Below are 27,783 nucleotides of genomic sequence, written 5' to 3' on the forward strand. Positions count from 1 at the left end.
GTGGTCTAAGGGAGCTGGCCTGTTGTTTGTTGCAGTGACCTGCAGAGATGAAACATCACAGGCCACATACCAGCAACAGGAGTCGTGGCTGCGCCCTGCACCCTGGAGTGACCGCGTGGAGTACTGCTGGTGCAGCAGTGGCAGGCCCCAGTGCCACTCAGTTCCTGTCAAAAGTATGTGTCGACTCTGAGCTGAGGCTTCCAGGTCAGGCGTCCAGTCTCGCGGGCCCATACCAAATGTTGTGGTCCCCTGCATGTTCAAATCTCAAAAGGAGATCCCAGGCACGTTCTGCCTTAGGCAGACGTGGAAGAGCAGAGCAAAACAGGACACTGTGTGACCTTAGGCAAATGTCTTCACTTGCCAAGCCTCAGTTTCCTCATCTGTAAAATGGGGAGAGTAATAGTATGGTATGCTGCAAGGATTAAATGAGTTAATTTTTGTAAACCTTGTTAAAATGGTGCCCGCATATAGGGAGCACTCAAAGTTTTGAGTCCTATTATTCTTGGAGCTGTTGAAAGTAATTAGGGTTCCTGTTTACACCTGACAGGTTGTAGCGAGCAGAGGTGTTTCAATGGGGGAACATGTCGGCAGGCCCTGTATTTCTCAGATTTTGTCTGCCAGTGCCCTGAAGGGTTTGTTGGGAAACGCTGTGAGATAGGTAAGTGTGTGGTGGCTGGGGGCAGGGAAGGTCCACCCGAGGGTTGATAGGAAACCAAGGTGCTGGCCCAGAGGGCAGAGTCCCCAGTCAGCAGCCTCAGCGGCCAGCCTGCCTTGCTGGTTGGGGTGATGACAGAAGCAATGTGAGCCCTTTGCAAAGCTCAAGGAAAGGGGGATTCACATGAAGTGTCACGTGTCCTGCTCTCAACCAGATGCCAGTGCCACATGCTACAAGGACCAGGGCATCACCTACAGGGGCATGTGGAGCACAGCGGAGAGTGGGGCAGAGTGCGTTAGCTGGAACAGCAGCGCACTGGCCCTGAAGCCCTACAGCGCGCGGCGGCCAGACGCGGTCAAACTGGGCCTCGGGAACCACAACTACTGCAGGTGAGGCTACGTTCCCAACCTGGTGGGGCTGCCCAGTAAGGGAATGCTGCAGCAGGGGAGACCCGGATCGTACCCGTCAGGGGCCTCCAGAGGAATGTAACCAATACTAGATAGCTAGGTAGGTGGATGGATGGGCGGAGAGAGAGATAAATAGATAGACGGATAGATAGTGGATGGATAGATAGATGGACAGACAGGAAGGAAGGAAGGATGGATGGATAATGGAGGCTAGACAGATGGATAGATAGGTAGGTAGACGATGGTGGGTGGGCAGGTGGGTAGACAGACAGGTGGATGGATAGATAAAGGGTGGATATATAGATAGCAATAGACTTATTTTCAGGAATTGCTTCACATGGTTTTGGGGCCTGGCAAATCTGAAATCCGTAGGCAGGCCAGCAGCATGGAAACTCAGACGGGAGTTGGGAGTGTTTTGGTTTGTCTGGCTTTTTTTGGAGGTTTGCCAGTATGGGGATCTGAACCCTTGACCTTGGTGTTAACAGCGCCAGCTCTAACCAAGTGAGCCGACTGGCCGGCCTCAGACAGGGGTCGATGTGGCTGTCCTGAGGCAGAATTTCTTCTCAGTTTTTGCTCTTGAGGACTTCAGTTGATTGGATGAGGCCCACCCACATTGTCTAGGACTATCTCCTTTACTGAGTGTAGATGTGAACCACATCTACAAAATACCTGCACAGCAACACCTAGATTAGTGTTTGAGTAAATGACAGGGTACTGCAGCCTGGCCAAGTCAACACCTAAGACTGACTATCACAGCCCACCTTTTGTCAGCTTGGCACCCATGCACATCTCCTTAAACCAGGCTTAATCTCCAAATAAAGACAATAACTAAGTCACACTTCTACCTAACATGATACAGGCATCCTGTGTGCAACCAAACATGCAGTACCCCTTTCCCCAGAAGACTGTGTGAAGTCCTTGGGCCCGAGAGGGGCAGCTTCCCTTTTAACTTTCCCTGGCCTTCTTGGTTTTTCAGAAACCCAGACCAAGACTCAAAGCCCTGGTGCTATGTGTTTAAGGCAGGGAAGTACAGCTCGGAGTTCTGCAGCATACCAACCTGCTCCAGGGGTAAGTGGTAGCCACCCCACCTTCCCTGGTAGTGGCACTGGGACAGAAGAGTCCCCTCTACCACCAAGGGGAGAGAGAGGCCAGGGGTCAGTCATTTTGGTTGCAGCGGGAAGAAAGGCTTAGCCTCTAACTAGCTGTTTGAACTTGATCTGACCTCTTCAACCCTCTGATCCTCAGTTCCTCATCCACAGAGAGGATGGGGCCGGATCAGTGGTTTCCAGTCCTTTTGAGAATGAATGGAAGTTCTCCCTGTTTTGATTAATGGACCTATTTCTCTCTCTCTCTCAAAACTTTTAATGTGAAAAAGTTTCCCCGATTGAAAAAAATATTAAGTTACAAAAGGTACTATGAATTCTGTAGTGCTTTTACAAATAATTACATTATCGATCTGGAGACTGTTTATAACTCCAATTCGTCTTCCCCTTACCCTAAATCTGGTCTAAATTAGGACTCGCAGATCTAGATTATCTTAAAGATTCCTTATATGTTGTCTGTTTCAAATGGGGAGAAAAAAGGGTAAAATGGGACAAATAGATGAAAATAGGCAACACTCTAAGGCTCAAAATCTCTCTTCCTTCCTAAACCCAACAAATCCTTCGGAGCCCTGGCAGACAAAATCTGAGAAATTAGGGCCTGCCAGCATGGCCTCCAAGGAAGCACCTCGGTTCACTGCAACCTGTCAAGTATAAACAAGGACCCCCCGAATTACTTTCAGAGCAGACCCAAGAGCAATCACCACTGGTGGAACAGAGCACCCTTTCCTGCTAACCCAGAATATACCCTCGGAATCTCTCTGGACACAGCCGTCTAGGAAGCCACGTCCAGCTGATGGGGTTTGGTAGATGAGATGAAGGCACTTGCTGTCTCTACGTACAAGAGCTTTAGAGAAAGAGAGGAGAGGGAGGCAGGGGGTGTCACCTTCTTCTCGATGCTAGACTGGCCTCCTTTGACTTCCCTGGCCAGCACCACATCAAGCCCTGATCTGCCTGCCTCAGCATGTAATTGGTTTTGTTTCAGTTTAAGATTTCTTTTGTTCTAGGAAAAAACAGGGACTGCTACTTTGGAAAAGGGTTAGCATACCGGGGCTCCCACAGCCTCACCACATCCGGTGCCTCTTGCCTCCAGTGGAATTCTGTGATCCTGCTAGGCAAGATTTACACAGCACGCAAGACCAATGCCCAGGCACTGGGCCTGGGCAAACACAACCACTGCCGGTACGTGCGTGGCAAGGGTCCCAGGACTCAGGTTTTGGCAGAGAGCAGGATTGGGGTGTGGGATGAGGGACCCAGTGAGTGGGAAGGAACCATGGATATTATTTAGACCAACCTATTCATTTGCTAGAATAACCCCCATTATGAAAAGCAAGGTGCACCAATTTTTCAACCATAATCCCAAGTTAGGGGTCCTGTCCTGTAAACATTAGTCGTCATCTGTTCCGTTCTCAAGTGGCACTTTTATTGCAATGAATTGTAAGAGTTTCTTCACAGGGCAGCTCACAGTTCCTATGAACATCCCTGTGAGAATTAGCACACTGTATCACTGATAGAAAAGCAATGTCGGAGAGAAGTGATTTTCCCATGGTGGGGTCCGCTACGGTCAAGTCAAATGCAGAGTCCTCCCTCCCAGCTCAGTGTTGTTGACACCAGTGTCCTGAGCCTCCTCCTGCTCTTACACGGCCTGTGACATGACTGAAACCTTGTTCTCCCTTATCGTTTAGGAACCCAGATGGGGACACCAAGCCATGGTGCCACGTGCTGAAGGACCGCAGGCTGACGTGGGAGTACTGCGACGTGCCCCAGTGCTGTAAGGTGGCCCCCGGCCTCGGCTGGCTTCTTTGGCTCCGTGCCACTGCCCGTCTTCCTGGCGGTCTGGCTCAGACCTCCAGGGGCCAGGCCTTCTTGGGCAGGGGCTCCACGGCTGGAACAATGGCGGGGTGGCCACATGGATAGGCGTCCACTTCCCACACATGGGGTGATGGCGAGGGGCAAAAGAAAGAAAAAGAACACATCGATTTCTCTCAGAATTTAGTGGGCTCTGAACTTTTCTCTCTAGCTGCCTCTGTTAGTGATTCTGGTGACTGTAACACTGAACGCAAGTAGGGGGAGACCTCACATACATGGCTCCTTAGAGAACAGAGTGCTTTCACTCTACTGTGCCAGCACGTGCTGGGAGGCAGACTTCCCACCTGCAGTTTGCTGACTGCAAACAATCTCTCAGAGGTCGCGTGGCCTGCCCAAGCTCGCCGGGCTCCAGGCGCTGCAGCTGGGCCTGCCCCCGTGTCCTCTGACCCTAAGGCCTGCACTTCTACTGTGAACTCCACCACGTTTCCCACTGAACCCACCTAACACTGGGGAGCTGGGTTAGTGAGAGACGGAGAGAAAATTCAAGTTGGCGTACATCGCTAAAAAATGAAACTAGTTTGGAGATTGTCTGAGAAAAGATCACCCAGTTTCTGTAAGCACACAGATCAGCCAAAACGTTCCTCAGTAACAGAGAGTCTATTGGGAAGGTCCGATACCAACTACGACTTAACTCACAACCAGGGTCATTCCTGGTGTGTCCCCAGTGAGCCCCATCAGTGAGCTTGCTTGGAGCCTGGTAGGCTGGGGAGGTGCTGAAAGCTCTGTGAGAGGTAGGATGTCACTTGGCCTTGAAGGACAGGCAAGGTCAAACAGATGGAAAAGTGACAGGTGGACATTCCTCGACAGGAAGCTGTCATGCTTCGTCATTTCTCAAGCCAGGAAAAAATTAGAAGGAATGAAGTGCAGCAGAAAGATCCCCAGTTCTGGGGTCAAACAGACCTTGTTCTAATGCTGGTGCCACTGTGACCTCGGGCAGAACGTTCTTCCTAAGACGCAGTGTTCTGAGGGTTAGAGGTGATGGGCAGACAGTATCTGGCATGTCGGTGTGCTCAACAAACCACAGCTGTGGTTTTCGTGACAGTGGAGGCTGTTCTATCCCTCTGTACCTACTCGTGCAAGTGCAGGAAGCCTCAGGAACTCGGGGTTCTGCGAGGAGAGACAGGATGGGTGCCCGGGGCTCCGCCCAGGACTGTGGGCTCACCTTTCCCCCATCCTTTCCTCTCCAGCCACCTGTGGCCTGCGACAGTACAAGCAGCCCCAGTTTCGCATTAAGGGAGGACTCTTCGCAGACATCACCTCCCACCCCTGGCAGGCTGCCATCTTTGCCAGGAACAGGAGAGAGCCAGGCGAGAAGTTTCTGTGCGGGGGAATACTGATCGACTCCTGCTGGGTGCTGTCCGCTGCCCACTGCTTCCAGGAGAGGTAGGGGCTGGGAAAGCCCAGGAGGCTTTTCTACTCTTTAAGGCCTTAAAACCAGGCCCACTAGAGGAGATCTCACAGCAAAATCAGCATTCTAAGGCTGTTTCTCTATTAGGTTTCCTCCCCACCACCTTAAGGTGGTCTTGGGCGAGGCTTTTCTACTCTTTAAGGCCTTAAAACCAGGCCCACTAGAGGAGATCTCACAGCAAAAACAGCATTCTAAGGCTGTTTCTCTATTAGGTTTCCTCCCCACCACCTTAAGGTGGTCTTGGGCAGAACATACCGGTTGGTCCCTGGAGAGGAGGAGCAGAAATTCGAAGTAGAAAAATACATCGTGCACAGGGACTTTGATGACGACACTTACAACAATGACATTGGTAAGAGGTCATCATTCTTTGCTCCAGTTCAGACCCCCGTGCCCCTCCCTCATGTTCTGCCCCTAAAATGAGAAGAGCCTCCTCACCCTGGGCTTATTGTCTCTCTCCCTCCCAGCACTGCTGCAGCTGAGATCAGACTCGTCGCGCTGTGCCCAGGAGAGCAGCACTGTCCGCACCATCTGTCTCCCCGAAGCCGGCCTGCAGCTGCCCGACTGGACTGAGTGCGAGCTCTCTGGCTATGGCAAGCACGAGGAATGTGAGTGGGAGGAGGTCTCGGCCCATCCTGGTTGTCTGCAGGACAGCAAGGGACTTTGTGGTTGATCCAACAGAGAAAAAGGTGTTCACGAGAGCAGGGTTGTGGCCCCCAGTGCAGGTGCTAGAGCTGAGTGAATGCAGGTGAGCTCCCTGCCTCCCCGCACAGTGAGAACTCACCATCTGCCTCCCACCTACAGGGTCACTGTGCAGGTAGGAAAGGTCTGAATAGCACACGTGCTTGGAAGAGTTTAAGATTTTCAAGAAGGCTCTGTACAAGCAGTGGGTATAGTGGTTTAAGGGTGTGGGTTCTTGGACTTCTGAGTTCAAATCCTAGGTCTGCATCTTGCTTTGCTGAGTGACCTGGCCACAGACTTCCATTTTACACTGTTCCAAGCCACAGTTTCCTCGCTGGTAAAGTGGAGACAGAACTATCTACCTAATTAGATTTTGAGGATTAAATGAGATGACAAGAAACCTGTGATTGTCAACTGGAGTGACCTTGCCCTCCAGGAAACATCAGCAATGTCTGGAGACATTTTTGGTTATTACCCTCAGGGTGGAGCTTGATACCAACTTTAAGTGAGTAGCACCAGGAATGCTGCTAATTATCAGGACAGCCCCCACAACAAAGAACTGTCAGGTCCAAAATGTCAGTGGTGCTGCTACTGAGAAACCAGGGGTTAAGCCCTGTAGAACTGCTGTTCTTGTAGGTCAAAACAATGAAATATCAGCAATGTCATAGGATTCAACCTAATACACGTAAAAACTTGATAAATGTTAGCTATTATGGGAAAATTTGGCTTTCTCCTTCCTGAAGGTTTACAAGTAAACTTCCCTAAAACTTGTGATGTTTTCCCACTCTTTCTTTCAGTTTCTCCTTTCTATTCTGAGCGGCTGAAGGAGGCACACGTCAGATTGTACCCGTCTAGCCGCTGCACATCGCAACACTTGTTTAATAAAACCGTCACAGATAATATGCTATGTGCTGGAGACACCCGAAGTGGAGGGAACCATGCAAACCTACACGACGCCTGCAAGGTAGACACAAACATCTTTCCATACTCTGGGCACAACTGGATAAGAACATCCCTTGGCCAACAGGTTCCTAACCAAGGAAAAGAGTTATAGCCAATGAAGTGATTTCATCTTGGCAAGGCCCTAGAGATTCTAGATGAGGGCCTCAGAGAATCAAGCAATTGGAGAAAGATCAAAGTTACTTAAACTTAAGAAGTCTAAACTGCAGGAAACTTCCCCAGTGTCTACACAGGAAACTCCACCTGGTGCAGGATTTCCTGTAAGCCTAGGCAATTAACTATTGAAGTGATGGTCAAGCAACACAATTAAGAAATTCTTGACTTCTGTAGGTGCTGGAGAATTGGAGACTACTTTGTAGAAAGGAAAAGAAGAAAGGAGGCACCTTACTGGGAAGTGAAATATAAATGATGTGTGAGAAATGAGTTGTAAAAACTTACATGCAGCCCTAATGTCCTGGGAAGCAAACTATTTTAGGTCCTCCACGTTGGTATCCTTATCAGAATTGGTACTCACATTTCATGATTAACAAGATACTGTGACACAGGAAACAGGCAGCCCTAATGTCCTGGGAAGCAAACTATTTTAGGTCCTCCACGTTGGCATCCTTATCAGAATTGGTACTCACATTTCATGATTAACAAGATACTGTGACACAGGAAACAGCCCAACCTGCCCAACCTTCGGTGCCTGCAGTGTGCTGAGCTCCCCTGCAGGGCAGGACTTGAGAGGGCACACAGAGAGGAGGGGCAGGCTCTGGCCCATAAGACCTCGTGGCTCTGCTCTTGTAAGGCAATCACATCGGCAGTTCCCTGCTTGGTTTCTTGACAGTGTTTGGTCTCTCTTTTAACGGTTTCTTCAGAAGCCTCAACTGTACCACCTACCTCACAGCCAAAACAAGGTTGTACACAAAGTACACCATTCTCTATCCGCATGCTTAACGCTAAAAACAGACAAAAAATCATTTTGATTCAGTATAACAGCTAACAATTACCAAGAGTTTTCCTAGATGTCATACATTGTTCTTAGCAGTTTTTCATGCATTCTTCCAATAATTCCTGTAACAACCTTATGAGGTAGACAGTATTATCTCTATTTTACAGATAAGAAAACTGAAGCATAGTTAGCCAAAGCCACATAGCTAGTGAAAGTGGTGGAGTTCAAACCAGGGCAGAGGCTTGAAATGCCTGAACAACTGTCTCAATTCTCCTTCACCAGAGTAGATACCACCTAATCCTCTAGAGGATGAAGATAACTGAGACAAAATTTTCCCTCTCTGAACTGAGTACTTTGAAGAATACAATATTCACATTACGATTAACCCTAACTTCCCCCCCACCAAATATTCTGCTTTGTTTTGCACAGAACTGAGTGTTCTCTCTTTTGCAGGGTGACTCAGGAGGCCCCTTGGTGTGCATGAGGGACAGTCGCATGACTCTGGTTGGCATCATCAGTTGGGGTGTTGGCTGTGGGCAGAAGGACGTTCCAGGTGTATATACCAAGGTTACTAATTACCTAGACTGGATTCAAGACAATATGTGACCATGACCAAGAAAACCCAACTCCCTGAAACCAAATGAGACCCTGCTTCTCCCTCTTCAGAACACATACTGCAAAGATGGAGTGTTCCTTTCACACAGATTTCTCCATAAAGCACCATTCAGCAGAAACAGCAGGAGATCCGATGGGAGCGGGAGGAGCATATATTTTCATAGGTACTTCCTATTATGGAAGTTTTCAGGGTTAAGGTCTGATTTCAGAATGTAATGTCAGATGGGAAGACAAATACATGCTAACGCCTTCTGGAATACCACCATTGTAAGCCAACGCATTTCCAACCAAAAACCCAACCTCTTAAACTGTCAACATGAGCAGCTTTGGAAATGAGACCATAAAGATAAAGGCATGTCTCAATAGTAAGAAATAACTAGATCCTTCAGGAAAGGAAGATTGCACTAGAAATAGAATGTGTATTTATAACCACAAGAGGCTCAGCAAGACCTCCAAATAAGGGCTGGGCTGGCCAGCCCGATCATGTTCCTCAAAACCATCCGTTAGACCAAGTCTTCTGGGCTGACCAGTTGGCTTAGTTGGTTAGAGCGTGGTGTTGATAATGCCAAGGTCAAGGGTTTCGATGCCCTTGCTGGCCAGCTGCTGATAAAATAAATTGAGTCTTCTGCTTTCCCCTTCCTCCACTCCACAACTCTGGGAAGGTATTCCTTTTGTGTATAGTGTGAATCTTTTTTCCTTATAAACTTTATAGTAGAACAGGAGAATTGTATTATGTTAATAACAGATAAACTAGGCTTTAACATATTTCTATCAGTCCATTTTAGTTTTACTTTGTTGCCACAACCCTGTATTATAGTGTACGTGAATAATAAATTCAAATATATTTTTCACATTTTTTTCCCAGAGTGGAATGGTTCTGTCACATATGTAGTATCTCACGGCTTATCTACTCATGTTATTTGTGTTCACATTTTTTGAATCATTTGAAATATTTCCTTCCTTCCTTCAGCATACATGAGACACTTGCTGCATACAAGGTGATAACAGGATAGAATGAAGATAGGCCACAAAGTGGCAGAAACTTACTGAAATTCAATTGCAGGAGGGATTAGGGAGTCTTAAGAAAAAAAATAGAATTAGGAAAGGCTCTTATATTGGGTAAGGTTTGGACTGGTGGACGGGTACAGGAGAGGCAATCCTGAGACAATTTCACTACATGAAAATATCTGGAAAGATCTGGAGAAAAGTGGGGTGGGCTCAGTGAGAAAAAAGGCTGGAGAAAGATCTGGAAAGATCTGGAGGTGAAAGGGAAAGTGGGCATATGGGCAGGAATGAGCAGTAGACTCTAAAGCGAACTTCACGAAAAGCAGAATAGGTTGGAATTGGATTATGGCAGCGAGCGCTAAACTGAGCTCACACTTCACTCTGCAGGCAGCGAGGCCACTGGGATTTCTGCCTGGGGAAGTGGTGAGCTGAGCACGCTGTGACTGAGGGAAAGTGGAGGGCAGCTTAAGGGATAAAGGAGACACGATAAAAGGACGAGGAGCCTACGCACAGTCTTGCTAACACAGCAACATCCCAATTGTGAGTTTGACCTAGAAGCTAGTATTTGGGTCATTTTTCCCCATTCTATTTTGCTTTTCTGCTCATCAGAAAGAATTAACTCCCGAATCAGTTCACAGAAGTATGTTCCTCAAGTAATGCTGCTTAGACTATTTTCTAACCACCCACAAAATGCACTCCATGCTCCTCCTGGCTGCTGCCTGACAGCTTTTGTTGTCACCAACACCCTAGTTCCAAGAATAAATCCCAGGTTGCAATGCTTGCTGTTGTGTATGTGCTGATGCAGCTTCCTGGAGAAGACAAAGGTGGTCGTAGTTGTCTCTGTCTCTGGAAGGGTTGTGGGAACTGCTCAATTTAGAGGTTCTTAGATGCCGTTTAAACTCACAAAAGACAGAGATTGTCTAAAGTCCAAGAGCTTGACTGGGGGTGTGGGGGGTGTCGCAGCCTACTTCCCTGAAATGCTGAAGTCTCTGGGCCAGTTAAATAAATGGAGGCTGCAGAGACTTAAGTCACAAATTTGTGACTTCAGACTGCTCACTCACAAGTTGCAAGATTTTATTCTAGAAACAAATGCATCTCAATCACTTCAGAAAAACATGGTTTGAAGACAGTGATAGCAGGAATCCTGGCCACTGCGCCTCTGGCAGAAATCCAACCGGTTGCATGCTCTCCCCCTTCCATGACACGCTTTTCTCTCAACAGTCAGGTTAATGGAATGAGCTGAACCAGTAAGTCCTCCTGGGGAGGAAAAGTAGAACTAAAAGGCCCCAGCGTTCCTGAGTGCAGTCCTGGAAACCAGACTAGATGAAGACCGTTACTCAGAAGAGGCCATGGCCAAGTTGCAGGGAAGAGCCCCAGCTCCGCAAGACAGATTCATTTGAATTATGCTAAAATGCACTCAAAGAGCAACACATCACTACCCAGAATGGGTTAAGAAATTTAGGATAAAATGTCTAGAACTTGTCAGGGGAAGGGAATAGGCACAAGGGGAAATTAAATGTTATTTCCTTACCATGCCTGGCTGGTTAATAAAGCAAACAGGGAAATTTAGGATAAAATGTCTAGAACTTGTCAGGGGAAGGGAATGGGCACAAGGGGAAATTAAATGTTATTTCCTTACCATGCCTGGCTGGTTAATAAAGCAAACAGATGCCAGCAGACCTGAGGAAGAAGTAACCATGCAATGTGTTTCAAGGTAAAGACCTAGAGGAACTCAGACTGCTGAAACTGCTGTCTTCCTGCAGACCAATAACATCTGCTTACCAAGACGTGTCATACACTTTGGGTTCCATATTTCACTTCAAAAGCCAAAGACTTCACACAATCCCCAGTACTTAGGATCTTGGAGGAAGTTTAAGTTTCAAATTAAATTCCCTTTTAAAAATTCTAACAATTTTAAAAAATTAGTATTGATGGCACTAAGTCACCACCTACTGGTCACATACTACCACCAAAACATCCAGGCCAAGGGAAAAGAAATACCAAACAACAGCTGAGAGAGGATGGAGTATTAACAAATGCTGGACATGTATCGTTAGTAAACAAGTCAAAGTATTTTCATGGCTATGAGGTTTATAGAAGAAAATTAATAGATATGGAATAACAATCAATGTCTACACTTTACAGACTCCCAACACCTTCTCTTCCAAGAAATCTCTACTACAATAGAGGTGTTTAGTACCTTGAAGCCCTGTTCATGCCTAAATTAATAAACCTGAGAAGCGGGTCCAGGGAATGGGGAAAGCACTAGAACAGTCACCTGCAGCTTTAAAGGTTTTGTCTTTTACACCGTGGCGAAAAATAATTGATCAGGACCTTAGTTCCCACAACCTTAAAAATGACATTCATATCAACATCCCTACCTTCTAGAGGTGACTAGAGAATCAAACTATACATATGGCCTCAGGTTTCACAGCTGTACAAAAGTAGTAAACACCCCAAGTACATGAATTCCTTACTAACCACTTCTGCTGAGGCATTCATGGCACAGCATTACTGCAGTTATCACAAAGCTCTTAGGACACAGAGGACTGGTAAAACTCAACTTTATTAAGCTGTAAACAGAGAAGCTACTTTTGCACATTAAACATAGAACCGGCGGCTCCATTGAGACTCTGCACTACCTGTGCTACCTGACGTGCTGCTGGGGAGCAGCAGGTGCTCTGCAGCACCTGAGGTCTGCCACACACAGGATGGGAAAGCTACTTCACATGTGCTTAGGCCTGCTAAGGTCCCATACTCCAGACACTTTATTTCTTCTTAGGTACCTCCCTTGAAATAGGAAATAAAACAACTTCCTCTAGGAAATAAAACAGCTGTACTTATAAACCTAAAAAATTTCAGAGATCAGGCTTAGTAGTTTCCTGTGACTTAGGAAACCTTAAAATCCTTTAGAGCCTCCAGAAGTGATATCAAGTATCCTGGAATCCACAGGCAAAGACGTTTCCCCATCGCAGTAGGTGTGTATATGGGCACAGAAACCCAGGACAAATTCCGGAGTGACAGAGCAGGAAACGTGCAATTGTGTACAGCACGGTTTATCCCAGAGGATAAACTCCTAGTTTTATATTCTACTTCTGGGACTTAGTTTTGCTTCACAGTGGTTTTCACAAAGCAAACCACTCCACTGTGAAGCAAAACTAATTCCCAGAAAGAAAAATAAAACCAGCAAAAACTTCGCACAAGTATTTGGAAACTGCGCTTTAAAGTTCTAAGGCTTGGACAGCATAGGTCTTCCTTTTTCTCCATGCTATGCACGAAGCAGAGCACAGTATCATTCCTTAAGCTGCAATAATAATGTTTAAAAACCTGTCTTTTATACAAACATTTAAATGGGTAACAAACACATAACTAGAATAAAAACAACCCATTGGGAAAGCCTAGAGTATTCTTTTGGTTGCCATGTTTCTTAAACTGGGCTGGTTACACAAGATCAACATGGCCTATCTTCCTACAGCATGAATTTTATTCACAAATTTAGGAGATTTTTTTTTTTATTCTTAAAGCAAAAATGGACTAGTAGGTATCTATGGTTAATAAATATAGACTAGGGTATAGAACAAACTATTGAGGAAAGGATAACTTTGACACGCAGCTTCAAGGATCAGCCATGCCTCAGTGGTGAGCATTTTTACTTAGGGCTGCAGATGGGAAAGTTTCAGACAGGAAGGTTTGGATCCAATACCAATCTAGCCCTGATGAATGTAAATATGGGATCACTTGGTTATGGCTGTGGTCTCCTTTCACAGAAAATGACTTGGCCATCTCTATTGCAATATCATGACACACATCTGGCTGCACTGGGGGTTATGGGATTGACTTTTCTGAAACTCTCCTACTTTTTAGAAAATCCTATGGAAGAATAAGGTTACAGGAAAAACGCTGGTGGGTTCTATAAAGTGAAGTGAGTACCACTGTTTTGGGTTAGGGAAAGAGGCATTTTAGGCAACCACCACAGGAGGAGGGCAAGTCACCTGCTCACTGAAGATGACCAAATGCTGAAGGCAAGTGACAGCATCTGAAAACTAGTCTGGCATCATCACAGACTTAAGGGAAAACCTGATTCTACCGGAGTTTCCCACGTCAATAGTGGACTCGACTTTACAAGTCTCCTGTTCATTTCTAAAACAAATGCTTTTCATATGACAGTAGAGGGATGAGAAACCAACTCCACTTTATTCTTCCCAACCCTCCTTAAGGTGGAGTCTCATCACTGCTCTTGACAATCTTTCATTTTACTATGTCTCCGCACGACTCTTCCTTAATACTATTTCCTCCCTTCTCTCCCTCACAGATTAGATCCTTAACTGGCCTTTCTAAGACTTACACTCATTTTACTTCCAACCTTTCTTTCTTCCTAATCTTTCTACCTTAAAAAAAAATTCGACAAAAAAGTCTTTCATTGGCTTTAGATCATTAAAGCCTAGCAAGCAACAAATGCTAGTCTTTTTCTACGTTAAAAACAGTGAATGTGGTGTCCAGTGTCTCTGTCCTCCCTCAGGCATCTCTTCTTGGAGAGCTGAGTTGGTGCTGACCGTGTTTCGGTTCTGTCCAGCTCTCCACGGTGACCCTCCTCTCTCTCGCTTAGTCCCATGGCATTGAAGGCAGAGGAAAACAGGGAGCAGGTAGGTCCAGAAGGGGACTGACCTAGGAGACAGGCTGACATTTTTTACTTTTAGACAAGAAATGAAAAAGTGTTCACGACTGTTCCTTCTGCAAAACTCTCCCTTCACGTTCGAACTTGGAATTTTCCAGCTTTGGTCATGTATTTTATTCCCTTAAAGGGTTTGTACTTTTCTCCATACATATCCAAACGGTTCACTTTGAGTCCTGGAAGGAAAGGATGGAGGGAGGAAGAACAAGACATGAGTATTATTCAAAAGAAGAAGGTAGCATAAGTGTTTCCATTCATTTCAGTTCAAAAAGATTAATGGGATAAAGATAGCTGTGACAAGGAACCACTTCTAGAGTGAACAGTCTCTGCTCTTGGGACATATGCTGAAAACTGCTCCAACAAGAAGCCTACCCCACAAGAAGACCCGCTCCTGAAGTGGCAAGTGCAGAATGTGATATGCAGACTGGGATGAGAGCGAGGAAAAAATAAGACCAAGTTATTGGACTGAGTAAATGATTTAATTAAAATAAATGAATTAAAATGTAATAAATCATAACGAAATGAATAATGAAAAATGAATAAATGAATGCATCCTAAGTATTCTCACCGTACTAAGCATAAAATACACTGTAGAGAGCTTTATAGTTTAATGTTTTAAGATGGAAAAGCTTATAATTGAAATGAATTCTAATCACTTAAATTAGACAAGGCCTGTTGGTAAAGAAAAACTGGAACTTCATATACAGCTAAAGTCACCTCCTTTGTACCTCACAGCGTTGTTCTAAACATTAAATAATACATGAAAAGAGCTTTAGAAAGTGCCTGGCACATAGCAAATGCCCAGTAAGTAGTAACTTATTATTACTGTCATCCTAAGGCAGGTGCAGACTACAGGGGACTGACCTGTATAGCCCCAACAGTTCCAACTGAGAGAAAGAAGTAGAAATTATTCTTTTCAGTTACCAGCTGGGAATGCAGAAGCATTCTCATACTGAAAACCTTGGAAGCCTGAAATTAACAACCCTAGGATGACCCAACAAAGGCCTGGGAACACTTCTGTCTACTAATACTGTTTCTTTCTCACTTGCATTCTAGATACTTTAAGAGGTTACTTAGGCCAACTTCAAAGTAAAAATTGTAAACTTCCCAGAAATGTGCTGGAAAAGATTTTACTAATGATTACATATCAAGTAACAAAACCAAACCTTTTAAATAAAGAGCCACGGGAAGGCTTCCTGATATCCATGCCTTATAGGAAAAAAAGCCATTTCTGTTCCCTTCAAAGCCGCATGAGCTGCGGGTCACTTACCAGAAATGGCCAGCTGCTGGATTTTAAACTGCAGGTTAATTGTGGGATTTTCATCTGGTTTAGAAGCTCCTGCCTGAAGACTCACGGTCCCCTTCAAACTTGGTAGCTTTTGGGGATTTATTTTTCCTACATCCCAAGACAGCATCTTCAAAGAAAACAAAAAAGAAGTGGTCTTTCCAATAAGATAATTAATTACAGAGGAACCTTCATCTGAGGTGGATGAGCTCGAATCTCAGGCACCTGTTCACAATATTATAAGCTGCTCTCTGTTTTTCAATAGAGAATCCTATTTGTTACCATAAGTTATCTCAAGGTAGAAAACAATGTCCTTTTGATTAATCTCACCTTTCAAAACAAGTCATAAATTACATGTGGGGAGCTCCTGCAGAGTTACTTCTACTTAACATCAGCAGTTTAAAATGTCCTGCTTATTCCCCTACCTTTGTGACTGGGTCAAATGTGTGTGTTCCCTGTGATGGAGTGAGGCTCATATTCAGGACTCCTTTGGGCATCTGGCTGGTAACAATCACTCCCTCTATGGTCTTCCCCATGGTCTGCTTGGGTCCCACTGTTATTTCAAAGCGTCCAAGTGAGCTGCTGTCCCGGAAACTGATGTTATGTTTGACGTACACTGGAATTGCAACCAGACTGGAAGAGAGAGAGACAAAAAGTCTACTTCGACAATGTACTGGAAAAATGGTAACATTTCCTTCTTTCACATTATGCTTTTCTTTCCTTTTTGGCAGACTTTTCTCCCCTACTTATTTCCCTACTCTTTACTCCTTATCTTAAAAAACGAACCCAGTAAACTTTAATTTTTTTTGAAAAGCCAAGATGCTGTCTAGTAAGTAAACTAACTTTTCTAATAACTCTTTTGAATAATATAAACAAAATCAAAGAGTATTCAAGCCTACAATGAAAAAGGCATAATGAACAAAAATGCTTTAATCTGTGACATGTGACCAACACTATTTGTACTAGGGAGAGTAATGCTCATACCTGACAGTCCTTTCATAATTTCTTAAAGGTGCTTTTATCTGACCTCATTTGATCCTCACAAAAGGTAAGGTAGGCTGTCATGATTTCACAGGAGAGGGAAGAGACTCAGAGAAGTCACAGAATATTTCTGAAGTAATAACATTCCTAACACTTATTGAGTACTCCTATGTGACAGTCACTATGCTAAATGCTTTCTGTCCGTTTAATCCTTACCTCATTTAATCCTCCTAGTGAGTATGAAGTAGGTACTGATTTTACAGATGAACACCGATGTCCTCACATTTAATTGAGGTTAAATGACTTATCTAAGTAATATGTCTAAGGTCATATACGCACTGAAGGTGGGATTTAAGTACGGGCAGTCTGATTCCGAGACTTTGACCTCAAGCAAGCAGATACTTTCCTGAATGATTTATTCCAAATCACACACGAAAGCAATGGTGGTGCTAAGGTCTCCTGGCTCTCTTTAGTCTGCATACTTTCTACTATAAAATAATGCTTCCAAAAGCTTTTAGACTCCAAATTAAAGAGAATGTTCAAGACCAAAAAATCACTGCATTTAATGCTTTTCCATAGAATAGTTTAATGGGTGGAGGGAACTGAACTCAGGTATGCCCGTATTCTAATTTGAGAAAAAAAGTTCTTGTTTAGACATATAAAAACAATGAAAAATAACAGCAGCAAACTTAATGAGAACTTATTTTGTGTTAAGCACTACTTATATTCTCTTATTCAATCCTTATAACAAGGTACTTTTATTATTTTTGATTTACAGATAAGAAAACAGAAAGAGATGTTAAGCAACTCACCCAAGGTTAGTCAATTAGTAACTACAGAAGCTGGAATGTGAACCCAGGTAACTCTAGAGCCTGCATTCTTAATCACTACAGATATTGTTTCCACATACATATATAAAGACAGATTCCATCCCTAATTATAAGAGCTGCTTACTTCTGTGCACTGACATGGTAAGAGAGCAGGCGAAAGTTTCCATCAGGAGGGATGAAGGAGAGGATGCGCTCGGACTCCCAGCGCTTGAAACGAACACAAGGGTGGAAGCTGACATCATCCAGCAGCCTGGGGTTCTGTGGGTGTCAGGCAAGGAAGAGCAGGAAGTGTGAGTTAAACATCTGTTATTTCCTGAAGGAAATGTAGATTTTTTTATTAAAACACACACACACACACACACACACAAATTCTGTAGTTATCTATAGAAAATTCAAGCCCAGTCTAAGCTTTGTGGCTGTCCTAATTAGTTCTTCTTGTTCTATTCCACTCTCACCACTCTATCTTTCCAGAAGCATTTAATTTCTCATCCCAAGAACTCAATCTCTAGCCCAGGATTTTACCATGAAGGAGAGTGTAAGGTCTGGCATTCCAGTCAGCTTGACACAGGAATCAATCACCCCCTGGATCTCAGCAGTAATTGTGGAACCTGAGACCAGAATAAGACAAAAAGAATATGAGACGATTGAACACTTCTCTGTCCTTCCCAACTAGCTTATTTCTTCCCTCCTTCCCTTCTTTTCTTCCTCCCTCTCTCCCTTTCTTCCTTCTGTCCAGCCATCCAATTCATTTATCCAATCCATTTGTCCATCCTTCCAAATATTTATTAACTGCATATGAAGTATGAGACACTATGATGAAGTAACGGGGATAAAAGACCGAGATACTTATTGGCCTAAGGAGTTTCCCACCTAGTACCAGAATCAAACAGAGTGCCACTATCTTAACCAATGGCTCAGAAAATTTCCCATCAGCAACTGCTCTCCCTAAGGTCACCAATGAACTTTGCAGCTAAGTCAAAACACTTTTGGCTCTATCCTACAGGATCTCTCTTGTCATTGTTGACCACTTCTTCCTTTTCAAACGCTCCTCACCTCTCCTGTCTTCTCCTATTTCCCACCTCTTCCTTAGTATCTTCTGAAGGTTTCTTTTTCTTTGCAGGTTTCTCTTAAAAGTCTATGCTTTTTCACAGTTCTGAACTTCTCTTTCACTCCACACTCTCTCCTTGGGTTACTTTACCTATTTCCCAAGGTTTCAATTTTCATTTATGGCCAATTGTTTCCTATTTTTCAAGTCCAGCCTCACCCCTGCCTAGTGGGACATCTCCACCTGGATGTCATAGAGGTACTTCAAACTCCACCTGTCGAAAAGTGAACCCATTCTTACTCCCTGGACTGCTCCTCCTATTCTCCATGTCTTTCTGATGACATCTACCCTCTTGTTTAAGCCAGAAACACGGATGCACCCTTGACTATTTTTACGTTCTCGGTCCCCATTTCCAGTCAATTCTCAATCCCTCTTTTTTAGGACTTACATCTCTAGATATATTCATTCCTCCCCATTGTCACCACCATCATGGAGATCTACATTTTGTGCCTCAACTTCACAACAGCCTCCTAAATGTTTTCCCTGCCTTTAGTTTCACCCCACTTCAAGCTATCCCACACTGCAACTGGACTGACAGTTCTAACCTACAAATGTGATCAAGTTACTCCCCAACATAAGACTCCTCAATTGCTCCCAACCATCCTCTTTAAAATGGCATACAGGCTCTTTATGATCTGTCCAGCAATATATATATTTTTTTACCTTTTCATTGAGGTAAAACAGTAAAATGCAAAAATCTTAAGTGTATTGTTCAGTGAACTTTTAAATATGTACACATCTATGTAAATACTATCCACATCAAGATATGGAACCTTTCCAGCAGCCCAGCATGCTCCCTCTCTCTGCCTATCCTAGTTAATCTGCACCCCCCAAATTGTGACTTTTATTACCTTAGATTAAGTTGTGTCTGTTTTCAAACTTCACATAAATGTAATCCCTCACTGTATATAATCTTATGCATCTGACATTTTCGCTCAATATTGTGAGGTTCATTCATGTTGCTGGATGTATCAGTAATTCACCCTTTTTCACTACTGTATAGTATTCTACTATGTGACCTCATCAAAAATTATTCATCCTTTCTACTGCTGATGGACATGTGGGCAAATATGAGAAGCTGAGCAGCATCACTTGCTTCTCTTTCCGTGACTCTCGACCCAGTCATATAGTTCCCAAGAGTATTTCACTTATCTGAGAGTGTTTGTCCACACTTTGCTCCCAAGTCCATGCAGGTCTCAAGAACTTCTGTTCTTTCCATGGATGAAACACAAATACTGTCACCTCTCTGTCCACTTTGCTCAAAATCGGTGCGACACCTCTCACATGCTCCACCTTCTTTCCTTTCTCTCTCCCTCACCAGACTTTAATTACACTTGCTACGGCCACAGACTATGTCTTATTCATCACCAAATGCCCACTATCCAGCACTGTGCTATATAACCAAGTTTTCAATAAACATTTGTTGTATGAATAAGTTCACTAATTTGAAGAGAACTTTCTACAAATGTCTAAACTCTAGGGCTGCTAGTCATATTTACCTAGTTCAGGATAGAGAGAAAAGAAGGCTCCCTAAATATCAGTGATTACAACTTTAGTTCTGCCATCAGAATGGGGAGTCAAATACTTTCCAAAAGGAAATCAAATCATCGAGAGATTAGTTTGTTACTTCTCTCTCTCTCTTTTCTTTTTTTTAAAGATGACCGGTAAGGGGATCTTAACGCTTGACTTGGTGTTGTCAGCACCACGCTCACCCAATGAGCTAACCGGCCATCCCTATATGGGATCCAAACCCATGGCCTTGGTGTTATCAGCACCACACTCTCCCGAGTGAGCCACAGGCCAGCCTGTTACTTCTCTTTTTTATACAAGAGGATAAGATCTCTAAAACAAGCGGCAGACAAACACTGGACTGCATAGTAACATTAAATTCCATTCCCAGGACCTGGCACAGCGTTTAACACAAAGTAGGCAATAAATTAAAATGAATGACCTTTCTATTTTCATATTTCTGAGAACACACGAAAGCACCTACCTGATTTATCAATAATGGCATCAATCTCTTCAATTACATCAAAATAGGCCTCGTTGTTGGTATATTTCACTCCAGTCCGCCGCCAAGGCACCACTGACAGCTGCCCAGTGGGAAGCTGGTCACCCACATTGGTGCTTCCTGAAATAATTAACATTACTGTACTTTAATACCAATCTGATTCTAACAACCACAGGACACTCCCCAGAAGTCTCTATGCTCCTCACTACTCATGCACTCAAAGAGCTTTCAAACACAAGATGAGATTTTTCCCAACTTCTATATAGGTTAATCTAATCTGTTTTAAAAACCCGTCATCATCTGGTCTGCCTTCTTAAGCAGAATAAAGGTTTAAAAAAAAGTTACCTGAGAAACAGATATCATACTTTGGTTTTGAAAGTAACCTGACCTTAGCATCTCAAATTCTACAATAGCTTGCAGCTTAAATAATGTATTGGCTTCCAGTAGGGTTTGTAATCACACAGAGGTATAAAATTTTCATGAGTAAAAACAGTATTCTAGCTTGAGGTAGGTTCTTGGGTACTGCAGTGGATTGAATTGTCCCCCCAAAACTCATTGAAGCTTGAATTGTGTCCCCCAAGCTTCATGTATTAGAAACTTAGCCCCCACTGTGACTGTTGAGGGTATGGGAAATCCTATTATGGTAATTGAAAGGTGAAACCTTAAAGAGGTGATTGGACTGTAGGACCATGCAGTAGTGAATGGATTAAAAATGGTGGTCAGGGGCATGGTTCTGAGGGCTTTAAAAGAAGAGAGTCTTTCTTTCTCTCTCTCTGCTTCTACCACCTTGCAATGTGAGATCTCTGGGACACTGTCTCCACGACCAGATGGACTTTGGACTTCCCAGAATCAGAAACAATAAGCAAATAAATTTCGTTTTTCTTTATAAATCACCCAGTTCCAGGTATTTTGTTATAGCAACACAAAATGGACTAATAACAGGTACATTTATAGTAGGTATTAAATGTCTAAATCAACATGATCTGTCTCATGCCAATACTCAAATGTAGAAAAAATACAAATTAGATCATTCCCAGTCCTTCAGTGTTGCAGATCAATTCCCTAACTTGTTTTTCCCCCAACAGGCATCAAAAAAAATTTTTTAATTCAAAGGTTTTATACTAAAATAATACAATACTATAACTAATTTAAATTCTACTTTCCATTGTCTGGATCTTTTCAATCTAAAGAAAGAAACACTAAACACGTATATTCAGCATGTTTGCAAAACATTTCAGCTTTTCAATAGTGGTTCTTAGGTATCTTTTTCTAGATTTAAGTGGCATACAGGCTTAAATGACTTCATAATACTCATAAATGATTCAGGCACTAACAAAGCCTTTAAAGCTTCAAATGAGCTTAGAATATTTTTAAAAACCATCAAATCTGTTTTCTTAAGAGGCGGCACTATGTATTAAAATATATCATCAAGCTATAATAATTAAGGCAGTATGGTAAGAAGGCAGGAAAGTCTAAAAACATACCAAGAATCCAGAATGACTTAGTGTAAGATAAAAATACCATTTTAAAATATGGAAAAAGGATAAATTATTCAGTAAATGATGCTAAGAAAACTGACTGTTTTGGAGAAATAACGGCTTACTGTATACCAAGATAATTTTAAAATGGATTAAAGAATTAAATATAAAAATAAAACCATAAAAGAACTAGAAGAAAATACTTTTATACAAGACCTTCTTTTCTCCAAGATCAAAAAGACATTCTCCTATGTCTTCTTCTAATACAGTAATTATAAAGTTTGTTTCTGTTTAATTTCTTAATCTAGCTGGAATTCCCTTTGTATATAGTATAAAGTGGAGAAACTTAATTTTTTTTCCATATTGAAGCTGATTATCCTAATACAATATATTCAACAACTGGTCCTTGATCCACTGACTTATGACCACAACTATCTATATCAAATTCCTATAAAAGCAAGGGTTTGTTTCTGGACATTCTATTTTACCCCAATAATGTATTTCTCTATTACTGAGTCAAAACCATATTTATGAATTAGCAAAACTTCACAATATATCTTGTATCTGTTATGACACATATTGTTTTGCTCTTTTTAAAAAAAATTTATTTTCAAAACTGTCCTGGCTCTTTTAGTATGTCTACTCAATGAATTTTTGTCTTAGCACCATATGAATTTAATATGTCTTGATATTTCAGAGGGCAAATCCTTCCAACTGCTTTGTACTTCTTTTTCAAAACTGTCCTGGTTATTCGTGCACTTTTTAAAACGTATTTTTCAATCAGTTTGTCAAATTCCATGAAAACTCTTGTTTACACACTAAACAAGACCCAAAACGTAAAACCTAATGAGGTAGAATGATTAATTTGACTAAATCAAAACATTTAAGATATGGCTAAACAACATCATGTAGAATATTAAATGACAATATACATGATAGTTTAAATATACATGATACTTCCTTAAATGAAAGAAGTTCTTTAAATAAGTATGAAAAAAGAAAAACATTTCAATTAAAAAACACGGGCAGGCTGGCTGTTAGCTCAGCTGGTTAGAGCATGGTGCTAGTAACACCAAAGTCCAGGGTTTGATCCCCATACCAGCCAGCTGACAAAAAACAAAAAACCAAAAAACAACCAAAAAAAAAACAAAGGCACAAAAAAATGGGCAAAGGACACAAAAAGTTAATTCACAATAGAGGAAAAATAGTCAATAAATACTCGAACAGGTTTTAACTTCCTTAGTAACAAAAAAAGTGTGTGTAAATAACAAGATATCAACAAACTATCAAATTGCAAAGTTTCTAAAAATTAATAACAATAATAACACTGGGCTTGATAACAGCATAGTAGTTGCTACTAAAAATATAATTTAGTATAATTTTTGTGGAGGGCAACTTGACACAATGCATTAACGTCCTTAAAATGTACATACCCCTTTCCCCAGCACTTCCATTTCTAGTACTGAACAGAAATCATCCTAGATGTGCACAAAGATTTAAAGAATGTTAATCCCTTGTTATTTAAAAGAACAAAAAATCATAAGCATCATAAACAGGGATTGACTAAATAACTTAGGGTCCATTCCATATGGAAGAAAACTATAAAGTCATTAAAAATGATAAAAGAGGGCCGGCCCGTGGCTCACTCGGTAGAGTGCGGTGCTGATAACACGAAGGCCACGGGTTCGGATCCTGTAGAAAAAAAAAAAAATGATAAAAGAATATCATAATGGGATAAGACTTACAAAATATTAACAGAAGTTTAAAAAATGTATGTTACTGTTTAAAACCATTCTATCCAACCATCATTCAACCATCTAGAAAAGATGAGAAATATATACACTGGTATGTTAAAAATGTGGTGGGATTAAGAGTGATTTTCATGTTCTTCGTTGTGCTTTTCTGTATTTCCAAAATTTCTTCTGTAATCAGAAAAAAAAATTCTTTTTAAAGAGAACACTTCATTTTGTCATTGAAATCAGGGTATTCTCTACATAACAGAAATACTATTTCAGGTTATACTCAAAGACTATAAACAGCAAAATTAAAGCACCTGGACACTTGAGATCCCTAAAGACAACCACTCAAAACAAAGCACAACAGGGTACTGAGCCACACCCAGATGGCAACTCTCTGTCAGTGCCCCTCCTCCATACCTGTTATGGTGTTGACAACTGTTCGGAGGATAGTCGGAGGCTTTATCAGTTCTTTGAGGATGTTTGACTCAGTAGCCAGTGGAAACCCATTGTCAAGCATCTCTTCCAATACCTCGTAAACCACAACCACATTGTCTTTGATCACTGGCTCTGAACAGACTCCAAAATAATCCTGGCGAAGATATAATAATACACGTATCACTCAGAACTATAAAAAATAAGAGACTGCTCCTGAGAATAAGGATCTGGTCCTGTCCACACCTGTTTACTGAGTGCTTCCAGGTACTCTTCCACACAAGGCAAGGGAGCATCCCCACAGTTCTCCTAGGCAGCCTGGTTTGGTGGACAGAACTCTGGACTGCCTCATGGTACCGGTGTCATTACTAGCACCTTCTGTAAACTAGAGGAAGTCAACCTCTTTGGGCTAGTTTCCTCAAATAAATCATGTAGAATACAAAACTAAATCTAGATTACTATATGTGCTTATGAATAAGAATTTGAAAAAATTATGCAAAATAACACTTGATATGACATAGAATGTATATAAAAATCTTTTTAGCCCCTATTGTTGTGCTATTTCTTAACATTTATGCAGTGAATACAAGTTGAAAGGGAAAAAAATAAATAAGTAGGATGGATCATACCTAAGATGCTAGGATTCTAAGAATTCTTCATCCTTTTATTAAAAAGGCTAAATTAAAGTAAATTATCTTGGCTACAGAAAAAGCACTGGATTCAAAATCAGAAGACCTAGATTATAATCTTAATTGTTACTTATTAGATTAGGTCATGTTAACTAATTTGGGTCCTTATTTCTTCAATGCTGTAATCAGGATAATGTCATTGGACACACAGGAATGTTGTCAGAACTAAGCATGATGGATTAAACCATAACATGTGTGGAAGTGCTTGGTAAACTATGAAGCACTATGTAAAATGGAATGCATGATGACAACAGTGATTTAGGAAATGTTCATGTCATTCAGTGACTTCAAGCACTGTCAGTAACATCTCTAACAGGACCTCTGAGATGGCATGTAAACCTTCTTAAATTCATCCAGTGAAGGGAAATTTACCCTTTTGAGAAAGCTCATTCTATTCCTGGGCAGCTCTGATTATTAGAAAGTTCTTTCTTTTGTTAAGCTGAAATTTGCCCCCTAGCTCTGCCTTACAGAGCAAGTTTACACAACAGCCCTGCCATTATTTAAAGACAACTATAAGCTTTCAGGGCCAAACCTGATTATTAGAAAGTTCTTTCTTTTGTTAAGCTGAAATTTGCCCCCTAGCTCTGCCTTACTGAGCAAGTTTACACAACAGCCCTGCCATTATTTAAAGACAACTATAAGCTTTCAGGGCCAAACCCCAAGATCCTTCTACTGTTCATGCTATGGTATGGTTTCCAGGTCATTTCACTATCTTACCATTTCTTTAACATCCAAAGTTGAACAGACTCTACAAGATGTGGTCTAAATTACATCAGATAATGTCAATTAGTGAGATTCTAATACCCAGGTCACTTAGGAGTTAGGCATGTATTCCTAAAACAAAAAGATTTTCTCTTAAAAAATGAGGATTTAAGGGGGGAAAAAAGTCATACATTTCCTTCCCAAGAGTGATTTTATTTTAAAAAATCAACAAAACACTTCATTAAGTTTTATAAACTAGGCATCATGTAAAATGAGAAAGTGCTACAGCAAACGTGCTGCAGTTCTATAGCTGGACTTCTCCCGTCACACTCTAGTACAGAAAAATGGCGCTGCCAGAGCGAACTCACAAAGTAAGACACTGAAGTCACTGAGTATCCACTTATTTCTGACAACTCCTGCAAAAATGACAAGCTCTGAAGTACCAGACTTTCAAACTAGAAACTTGACTCTGCTTTCCCTAATTCCTCTGTGGTTTCAACCAGATTAAACAATTTTTCCCACTTCCCATCTCGTAATAAGTTACATAATATTGGTATGGTGCTAACAAACAGCTGTTGAGTTTCACCAGTGGAGCTGTTAAGCTTAGAATGGGTAAAGTATCATATGTGGAAATCACAAACAGGCCCATTTAGAGTGGTTTAAGATCATAGCTACTGGGTTCTTCTACTTCTAGTTCTTCCACATACTGCGGCTTATAATTCTTAGGTTTTCATTGTGCAAAGGAGCTACTATGCCATATGAAAACTGGAGTCCCAGAATAATAGTATTATCAGACAGTATTTATAGGAAAAAACTTATAAAACACATTTCCCTTGGGAATGAAAGCTGCTCTAGACATGTGATACAGACATGACTGCAAATGAAAGGACTCTCTGACTTGCTTTTTAATTTTTATCGTAATGTCTGCATCCTCATTCTCTTCTCCAGTTCCACAAATCCTGTATTCATGTGACTAATTCCAGACCTCACATGACACAGAAGTTAAACCAAAGGGTCCCTGCTTCTCATTTATCTTTTGAGTTATGCAAATAACCACAACAGAAATTGAGTTATTCTGTTAGACAGAGGATCCCACTGTCTGAATCTAAATAGTCTATCATCCTGTGCTAGAAATGGTGCTCTATCCTGGTATAACCTACCTTCCCTACACCCTGTATCCCCGACCCCCAAGATCAAATCTATTCCCAAAGGAAAAACTCAAAATGAAAACTGCATCTTGTAAAACGTGCCACTTAAATGTTACCGGTACAGCTTCCCAATCTCACGTTTGCAACAAGAGCTCACCATTAGTACTCACATGCTATGGATAACCACCCCAAACCCAGGATGAAGCATGGGTTCACAGGTTACTGCTGCCGGGGACATTTAAAATAAGCATTACTTAGCTTTTTCTACTTTTTCTTTCACAAAATTTCACACACATCACTTTCTAATGCAACCGAAAACAATGTAGCTAACAATGCTTTGAGCTGCATCGAGCTTACCATATAAAAAAACCTAAACTCCTCTAATTTATGAGCAAACAGTAGGACCAGAATTACAAAGACTGCACACAATATCAAGTAGGGTGGCTTTTTCATGCAACGGGTTCAGAAGTGTTCAATTTGTCATTGTGGATGCAGCCAATTCAATAAATAGAAACAAAAGTCTTAGATGGGAGAACAAGTGAGCAATGTCCGTTTTTTGTTTTGTTTTGTTTAAGTTTCTTAACTGAGGCTGGATCCAATGGAAACAGGACTATAAAGACACTTTACAGTTTACGTACATGAAACTTCCTACATTCACGAACCTGAAACGTGTCCACTACTCGGTGAAGAAACTCAATGACAAACAGAGGTGGGACCTCCGTTTGGATCACAGCCACAAAAAAGATCTTGTGGCGATAAACACTTAGGAGATAGTGGTGAGGGGTAGGGATAACTGGAGGCACATTTTCTGCCTCCGTGGCTCTCTCCTGCGCCTCAAAAAAGTAATCGCACACAGAACGGCTGACCACACTCTTCCAGTGCTTCTCCAGAAAAATATCTCCAGAGGAGTTGATCAGGAAAAGACTATGGATCATGGCGGAGCCTTCTTCAGTCCGAAAGCCTCAGGACTCTGCACATTTCACCCCTAAAAAGAGAAGAAGCTATACTGGGTTCCACGCCACCAGAACGCCCTCCCGTCCGTGCGGCAGCCCCAGCTTCCCACCTCTCGAGGCAGGCTCA

The 27,783-nt window shown here is 42.2% G+C and overlaps 2 protein-coding genes across 3 annotated transcripts in view; one reads left to right on the forward strand and one right to left on the reverse strand.

The window, feature by feature from the left end:
• PLAT (plasminogen activator, tissue) overlaps positions 1-9,484 on the forward strand; it is a 27,793-nt gene extending 18,309 nt beyond the window's left edge. For both annotated transcript variants that reach the window (XM_008571207.1, XM_008571208.1), the window contains exons 4-14: positions 36-173; positions 548-658; positions 870-1,044; positions 2,039-2,130; positions 3,170-3,344; positions 3,848-3,933; positions 5,219-5,414; positions 5,652-5,788; positions 5,904-6,044; positions 6,915-7,081; positions 8,465-9,484. In XM_008571207.1, the coding sequence (XP_008569429.1) occupies positions 36-173; positions 548-658; positions 870-1,044; positions 2,039-2,130; positions 3,170-3,344; positions 3,848-3,933; positions 5,219-5,414; positions 5,652-5,788; positions 5,904-6,044; positions 6,915-7,081; positions 8,465-8,617 (1,571 nt within the window). In that variant the 3' untranslated portion in view covers positions 8,618-9,484. The remainder of the gene's footprint in view (positions 1-35; positions 174-547; positions 659-869; positions 1,045-2,038; positions 2,131-3,169; positions 3,345-3,847; positions 3,934-5,218; positions 5,415-5,651; positions 5,789-5,903; positions 6,045-6,914; positions 7,082-8,464) is intronic.
• A 2,694-nt stretch (positions 9,485-12,178) lies between these two features.
• AP3M2 (adaptor-related protein complex 3, mu 2 subunit) lies at positions 12,179-27,683 on the reverse strand. The gene is made up of 8 exons (XM_008571210.1): positions 27,366-27,683; positions 24,150-24,321; positions 20,498-20,635; positions 17,922-18,007; positions 17,524-17,657; positions 16,014-16,221; positions 15,574-15,718; positions 12,179-14,479 (listed from the first exon to the last, which is right to left on the reverse strand). Exons 1-8 carry the CDS (start codon positions 27,636-27,638, stop codon positions 14,379-14,381), a joined length of 1,257 nt encoding a protein of 418 aa, XP_008569432.1. The 5' UTR covers positions 27,639-27,683; the 3' UTR covers positions 12,179-14,378.
• Between the last annotated feature and the right edge of the window lie 100 nt (positions 27,684-27,783).

The sequence above is a fragment of the Galeopterus variegatus genome, unplaced genomic scaffold (genome assembly GCF_000696425.1).
Source record: "Galeopterus variegatus unplaced genomic scaffold, G_variegatus-3.0.2 Scaffold666, whole genome shotgun sequence".
Lineage (NCBI taxonomy): Eukaryota > Metazoa > Chordata > Mammalia > Dermoptera > Cynocephalidae > Galeopterus > Galeopterus variegatus.